Here is an 8169-nt window from a genome sequence, read left to right as displayed (position 1 = left end):
ACTGCTGCTAAAGTGTTATTGGATCCTTGGACTGGCCTGACAGTACTATATTGGATGCCTCTCTCTAGTTCTGGCCCATTTTGTCACTTTCTACACGTGCACCGAATAGTCGCATATTCTTTTCACATTCTCCTCTATCCTTTTACACCTGACAACACTGAGATTACCAAACAATTCTTTTTTGCTCAAGGGGTTACCTAATACACTGTAATTGTTCTGTGGCAACTTTCCTCTTGGTAAGGGTAGAAGATACTCTTTGCATGTGGTAAGGACCTCATCTAGGAGAAGAACACTCCAAAATCAAACCAGTTCTCTAGTCTTGGGTAGTACCATAGCCTTCCACTTTCGTGGATTAGAGTTCTCTTGCTTGAGGGTATACTTGGGCATAGTTTTATACATGATAGATCTAATTTAATATTGTTACTGTTCTTAAAATATCTCATTTTGATATTCTATTACTTCTCTTATACTGTAGTTTCCTTTCCTCACAAGGCTATTTTCCCTGTTGGAGCTCTTGGGTCTAAAACTTATAGTATCCTGCTTTTCTAACTAGAATTATATCTTAACTTATAGTAAATTTAATAATAATAATAATAATAATAATAATTGAAATGCTGAGGGAAAGATCCCATAATGACACTATTTTCTTCATATCAAAGCAAACTCTAACAAAATTAGCATCAAACAGACTGGAGTACAAAGACCATGCAATGCACGCTTACAGCTATTTAAAAATCACACACATGAGATGGAATTCAATCTTCAAAAAGGTTTATTCTATAATGTTGTAAATTTGTGATAAAAGACACGAAACTTCAAAATTATTTAGAACATGATTGATATTAACTGTCTTTCAAGCTAATGCAAGTAAAAGAATATAAAATTATCCGTTCAAATTTTAGAAAAAGTATATTTACACAAATATATATGAAAAAATGAAAATGTTACACAAACAGTTAAGTACAAGATTAAAAAATAAAAATATATAGATATATAAGAAAGCAAATTAGGATATCATCATCAAAACTCAAAGTGTTATAAAATATTTCCATATACAGGTATAATCAACTTACCCTTTGTTTTTCATCTTAGCAGCCATATAGGAAGTTTTGTTCCCAGGAGCAGCGCAAGCATCAAGAACACAGCTCTTCTCATGAATGTCACTGAGGAAAACTGGCAAACAGCTAGCCTGTAAATATAAAGGTAGAACTTCAATAAATATTTAGATTAGTGGTCTGGAGTATAGTCGGAAGATTGTAAAAGGAACGAGGAACGGATGGAGAGATGTGGTGTCCAGAGGTAGAAAAAAAAGACTAAGCTTATTTGGATGTGTGATGAAAAGGGATGAGTATTTGTCTCATAAACTTTGGACCATATGGCTCAGGCAGTTCAGGCTAGGGAGGCTATTCAGAAATGCCATACACCGGGGGGGGGGGGGGGGGGGGGGGGGAGGACCCTTAGTTGTACTAAGGGGCAAAATCTAAGAGGTTGGACTGCATTCAAGACTTTCCTATAGGTAAGGAATTCAGCAGATAATAGGGCACCCAACACTATAGATTCTTTTTTTCTTTTTCTTTTTTGCTAGCAATACCTGTAAATATACCATTAAGTAATATAATTTTACTTTAAAATATATAAACTACAGAAATGCAGTATACTGTACTAAAATACTGTAATTATATAGAACCATAAATTACACTTTTGTACAATTTTTGTTTTTTTCCAACACCAACACAAACCTTTTAATATTTTACTATGGATATATATTTTGATGAAACCGTTAGTTAGCAGCGCTAGCGGGGGAGTTAGATCAGTCACCTGCTCACACATACTGGTGATATGATATCACTTTTTATTTTGGATTGGAAGAGCAGACATACCATCGCTCTCTCTCTCTCTCTCTCTTCCATCAACCCTTACATTATACAGGTAGTAGTCGATTTACGACCGAGATAGGGACCGATCTGAATATATGTCAAACTTAGAAAGGGAAGTTTTTGTAGCTTTATTATGCTGTGTCATGATACTGTAATCATCCAAGTCATATCTAATAAATATCTTTTACTGTACAGTTGTGGAGGATTTTTTTTTGTTCTGAGTGGGAACTTAGTCCGGGAAAGTCTCCTTATGACAGCTACATAAAGTTCAACAGGGGAGGATAATGAGCACTTACTCTCGGGGCACAAACGGCCTGCTAATACTTTACTATCACAATTCACTAACCATCACTCTTAAATACAAAAGGGGGAAATTTACTGTCCAGAGGCCGGAGAACTCCACACGTAGAATATATAAGTAATTTAAGGCCTACTCTAGCTTTGTCAGGTCTATAGTCATCTCATTCTCAGGCTCTGTTCCGACTCCGTCCCAGCTACCCCAATGAGATGCTGGACAGGCATTTTACGTTAATATAATCAGACAAAATCCAAAATGGGAGCAGTGATGTAAAGTAGTTTAAAAGTTTAAAGATAAGGATCTTTACCTTCGAAGCAAATATATTAATGCAAAGTTCCTCGCTGTTACCACCTATAGACTCACTTAGGTTTACTCTTTAAATATTCCCAGTTTAAACATTAAATAAATGAGGGAGCAAAAATACTAAAGAGGTTTAATTAACCTAATATTGATTTATTCACAAATTTACATTAAAAGAAAACAGACATCTTAACAGCACAAAAAATGGTATCAAAAGAAATGCAATTCAAATAATGAAAGATGGTTTAGACACGTGGTCTACAATAATTAATAATCAAAATGGGGTCGGACACGTGGCCCATGTGACCCAGAGACTGTGCTAGTCTCCAAGCAAGAAATGATAACGGAAAAATATTTACACACAATCCCACCGCACACAGTCCGAATAGTGTAAAAGCCAGGTTCCCTATCAAGTTAAAATTAGTCTAAGCTAAAAAATGGGGGAAAACTAAATGGCCATTGTTGTAGTACCTGCACTCCTTTGAGATTAGTCCTATGCCCGTGATGGCTGTTGACCTGGTTGCACTTTGCACTCTTTACTGGCCCACCCCAAGAATCCTCGTTTGTGGCAATAGGTTTCCAGGTTCCACTCCTTCACTGTCTCCAGCCGGCAGCCACAGAACTCCTTGGTGAGTCACGTTTTGGGAGAGGGGGTGAGCCAGAGGTGCACAGGTTCACTGACCAGGCAGGTCAGTAGGCCAGGGCGGCTTCTAATCGAATCGGGTCGACACTAAGGTCGAGGAGATCACCTGGCTTCACCTTGCCAAACAAGTGACGGTCATGATGCGCGCGGTAATCCATTGGGGGTGCCATATCGGGACTTCAGGACAGGGCAATGTATTGTTGCAAGGAGTGCAGAGGAGGCAGGATTTTGTACTAAATACTTTAGAGAAATCTTGCTTCTCTAAGGGAGTTTATATACACAACAATCCTACCTATTCTGTTGATTAATCAGCAATGGACTGGTGCGATGGGCATACATCTTAAAATTAACAAACCTTAATTGGTATTGAGAAATAAAAGATGTATCAATTCAGCAGTATTGAAATTCATATCAAAATTCAGTTTAGGAATTTAATCTCGACCCACGTAGTTTAAGGAAAGAACCAACATACGCCGGGGTTACTAAGGCCCTTTGTTGTGGGTATATACGCTGTGACGTCACGAGCATGGCGTGCGCCACTGTCAACAAGTTTTAGTTTAGAATAGTTCTCCCTATGTTTCGTTAAAGAAAACTTGATGTAGGAGAGAACGTTTAAGGGGTAGCTATAGTATTAGTAGAAGCGAGTTAAAAATACGAATGAAAGAAGAAGAGTGAAGAAAATTCTTCACAACAGTATATCATTATTTAACCTTTCTTGGTTCATGTAACACATGCTTTATTGAAGCATTTTCCTATTCGATTTTTCAATTTTGGATTCATTGTAACAATAAACAATTTTTTTTTTTTAACCTTTGGTTGTGATCAGCTAATCTTATAGTCCTGCTACCATATCGAGAGAATACGCACATACAAATAACAAAGCGTACCGTTTACATAATTTCTTAACATATTCGAAATATCTTCATGATGAATATTATAGTCCATTTCTTTTAGCGATGCATATTTGCACCGACTCACAGCGGTGCCCTTTTAGCTCGGAAAAGTTTCCGGATCGCTGATTGGTTGGACGAGATAATTCCAACCAATCAGCGATCAGGAAACATTTCCGAGCTAAAAGGGCACCGCTGCGAGTCGGTGCAAATATTCATCGCTAAAAGAAATGGACTATACATCAGCACCAATATGTTACAGGATATCATAGGTTTCACACAGTTTGTTTACAGCCATTATTATTATTTATCATAAGAATACATTCTGTGTGTGTGTGTGTGTGTGTGTGTGTGTATGGTTCATTGTTAAAGCTTCATACAGCATTTAATCTTTAGATCATAATTAAAGCTTCATATTTCATTAGACATTAAAGTATTGTGTTTCCATTATGGTTTATCAAAGAATGATTGCATTATATTTTTCAATTTTGGGAGCATTTCAATAATCAACAATTACTTTAGTTTTAATTTTGGTAGGCATCAGCTGATCTCAAGGTCACGCTACCATTTCCCACTTGTGGGCACATACAAATAACAAGGAGTGGTATCGTTTATATAACCTCTCTTTTAACTTATTCAAAATTTCTTCGTAATGAATATTACATTAGCACCAGTGTGTTATAGGATATCAGTTTCCATACAGTTCGTTCATAGCCCTTATTATTAGTTTATCATATGAATACATTTGTTCTCTCTCTCTCTCTCTCTCTCTCTCTCTCTCTCTCTCTCTCTCTCTCTCTCTCTCTCTCTCTCTCTCTCTCTCCCAGTATTTTGATTCTTAATTCACTATTAAATCTTCATATTTCTTTAGGCATTATTAGAAATTCTTTGTATCATTACTCGATGTTTCGATTATGGGAATACTAATATTACTCTGTAAAGCATCGAAAGGAAATCACTTGATTTGCCCCTCGCCTTCCACCAGAAATAAGACGGCATCAGACTTTTCTTAAATTTACGGTATGTAATACTATTCTCATAACAACTGAAACATACCACTGAAACACTTGATATCATTACTCGATGTTTCGATGATGGGTATAATAAAATTACTCGGTAACACAGCGACAGGAAATCATTTGGTTTGGTAGGGTGCCTTCCGCTTGAAATATGACGTCAAAGGACATAACGTGAACTCGATAGAGAATGACTTGTGAAATAAGTATAATCCCTTTTTTTTTTTTTTTTTTGCAAGAAATGAAAGAAAATACTAACTTAACAAACAAAAGTATTTCATTTTTATGATGTAAAACAAATATATCATTTCTAAGAAAATATGTCTTCTTAGTGTACTTTCATAAGATAAATATCCATCTATTGTCAGAAATGAAATAAAACTAGCGTGGAGTTAAATTTACGCGAAGCAGCACTCATAACAACCGATACCTATCAAAAAAATACTTTGTATTATTACTTTATATTTTGATAAAGAGAATACTAATAGTAATCGCTGGCCTATTGGAAGGAAATCACAATTGCCCGCTCACTTTCCGCCAGTAACATGATGTCACCAGACATATGATATGAACTCGACAGATATTAAAAATTTTTTATAATGCATCTTTTATTGAAAATGGATACTGTATATTATCAATAAAAGAAAATACAAACATACTGAGATAAATCAGTTAATTTCTATAAAAGAAAAAAAAAATATTATTTCCAAGGAAATATTTGCCCTATTAGTGTACTATTTCCGACATACAGTACTTGTGACGTCATCGTAGTGAAAAAAGTGGTTGTAAAGTTGAACTTTCGGAAGTCGCACAGGTCGTACATCAACAACTACCTGTATTGAACAGTATTAATTGAAATTGGGGTTTGTATATAAGTAGCATAAATGATTCAGATAGATTTTTATTTGAGTTTTTTCAAACATGTCTTTTATCTGATGTAAGCGAAACTGACAGTGTAGTACAGTATCTGTTTTATAAAAATCAATTATACAGTTAGGTTTAAGATTAATACTGAAGGTAAAATAGTGTTGCCTAAAAGTGGATATATGGGATCGCATGTGTAAATAGTTGAGTAAATAAAAAAACAAGTAACTGAGCATACCTTTTCATAAAAGGAAATGTAAGCACTGCATATTCTTAAAACTATTACCTAATTCACAATATTGTTCCGGGCACGGGCATGAGAGACACCAAGAGAATGAGGATCATGAGTGCCTGGCAATAACTCCTTTAAACAACTCTCCTAGAAACTACTAACAAATCCAGAAAACATAAACATCTATTATTATTGCAGTATGAATGTGTTATTGACAAACGAAAATCTGACATTTTTAGACTTCAAATGTCGACTTATATGACATCATAAATATGAAAAATTTGGAAGTAATTTGTATTCTTCTTAACGATACAAACCACAAGCTATTTACAGGGGATATTGCTCTCAGAGTAGCTATAAAATAAGCCATTAGATTTTAGCGAGGGATAACTACCCCAACCTCTAGTTAGCAGGAGGGGTGGTATGTAGCCGGCTATCCAGCTCACTCACACACCTGGGCTGAGCACCTACTTTGCTTGCAGGCCAGACTTTCTTGGGGAACAGGGCTGACGGGCCAATTTGTATAAATAGCTCTAGGTCTGTATCGTTCGGAAAAATACAAATTACTTCCAAATTTGTCATTTGTTCCGTCACTATATAAAAACCCTTGCTTAGGGGATGACTTACCTCTTAGGAGGGAGTTACTCCGTACCAACTGGCTCTTGGCATTTGACCCGGGGTTCTCTCCCTACGATATAGATTGCATGCGTAAGGAACCCTGCACCTTGTTAAAATTGTCATGCTTTGCACGACTAGTGGCCTGCACAAGCTGTGTGTTTGTGACAATAGCAATGTGGCTTGGTCTAGTAATAAGATCTCTGAGTCATAAAAATCTAAGAGTACTAAGACATTAGCCAATCCACCCTTGCTAGAGGTATTGGGGATGCAATAAGTATTATTTCTTTCCTCAGTTAAACAAGGGGAATGGAACTTCCCTCCAGAGAGGTGAGGTCAGCTTTGCTGAGTACCATAGTGCTGATTCCCCAAGGGAGGGGAAGGTGAAGGAAAGAAAGAAGCCAGTCGTTTTAACTCATCCCCCAGACTAACCAGTGTAACCTCAGCCCTCTGCTACTTGTCCATCAAGAAACTTGTGCAGCCACCACAGACCAATGGAAAACGTTTCCATACTCCTGTGAGTTACATCTTGCAGGTAGTGGGCGGTGAAGGTCGTCTGACGCTTCCACACGCCCGCTTGCAGTACCTTTGCCACAGAGTAATTCTTTTTGAATGGCAGGGACAATGCAATGGCCCTGACGTCATTAGCTCTGGGTAATCGTGGTGGAGGGTCAGGATTAAGTGTAAGCCCAATGACCTTGCGAATCCATGACAAGATGTTTTTTGTGACCCTCCTCTTGACCTTCCCCGTACTGACAAAAGAGTGCCGACACATGGGGGGGGGGAGCTGCTGCTCTTCTTTTTAAGTAACACCTTCGACTCCTCACTCGGCAAAGTACCAGTTGCCAGTTGATCTCGGTCTTTGGCTACAAAACAAAGACTCTCGATACTGAAGGGCCCGAATCTAGGATACGCTACCCCTGGATTTTGAATCTTGGCAATAAACTCGGGGACGAAGCTGAGAATTTTCTCTTACTATTCCCTTGAATGGGAGATGTCGTATGATAGACCATGCAGTTCACCAACCTCTTCTCCAAAGCCAAAGCGAGTAAGAACACAGTCTTCAGAGGTAGGGGGTAATCTGTAGCCAGGTTTAATAGTTTGTAGGGAGCTCACTTTAGACTGAAGGACTCAAACCACATTCTAAGGAGAAGGACTAACTTCCGACTGGGGACAAGTAATCTCATAACTTCGTATGACGAGAGAAAACTCCAATGAGGAGGAAAAATCTACTCCCTTCAGTTTAAAGGCAACAATCAAGGCTGAGGGGTAGCCTTTGACTGCCAAAACCAAGGAGCATTTCTTCGTGAAGGTATACAAGGACCTCCTCTATTGTTGGAATAGAGGCATCGAGGGGAGTGATACCCCTTCTGCACCACCAACCACAGAGAACAGACCACTTAGCCTAGTACAGTACTGTACAATGACACTGAA

At 37.8% G+C, this 8169-nt stretch overlaps 1 protein-coding gene across 1 annotated transcript in view; it reads right to left on the bottom strand.

Annotated features, from left to right (window-relative positions):
* The window catches only part of Nsun5 (Nop2/Sun-like domain containing protein 5), a 214367-nt gene that overhangs the window by 12427 nt on the left and 193771 nt on the right, over nucleotides 1–8169 (bottom strand). Inside the window, exon 7 of the mRNA XM_068395137.1 lies at nucleotides 1074–1189. Within this exon, the coding sequence (XP_068251238.1) occupies nucleotides 1074–1189 (116 nt within the window). The remainder of the gene's footprint in view (nucleotides 1–1073; nucleotides 1190–8169) is intronic.

This window comes from Palaemon carinicauda, chromosome 20 (assembly GCF_036898095.1).
Source record: "Palaemon carinicauda isolate YSFRI2023 chromosome 20, ASM3689809v2, whole genome shotgun sequence".
Lineage (NCBI taxonomy): Eukaryota > Metazoa > Arthropoda > Malacostraca > Decapoda > Palaemonidae > Palaemon > Palaemon carinicauda.
Note: the sequence above shows the minus strand (reverse complement) of the source record. Positions and strands in the feature narration are given on the sequence as shown.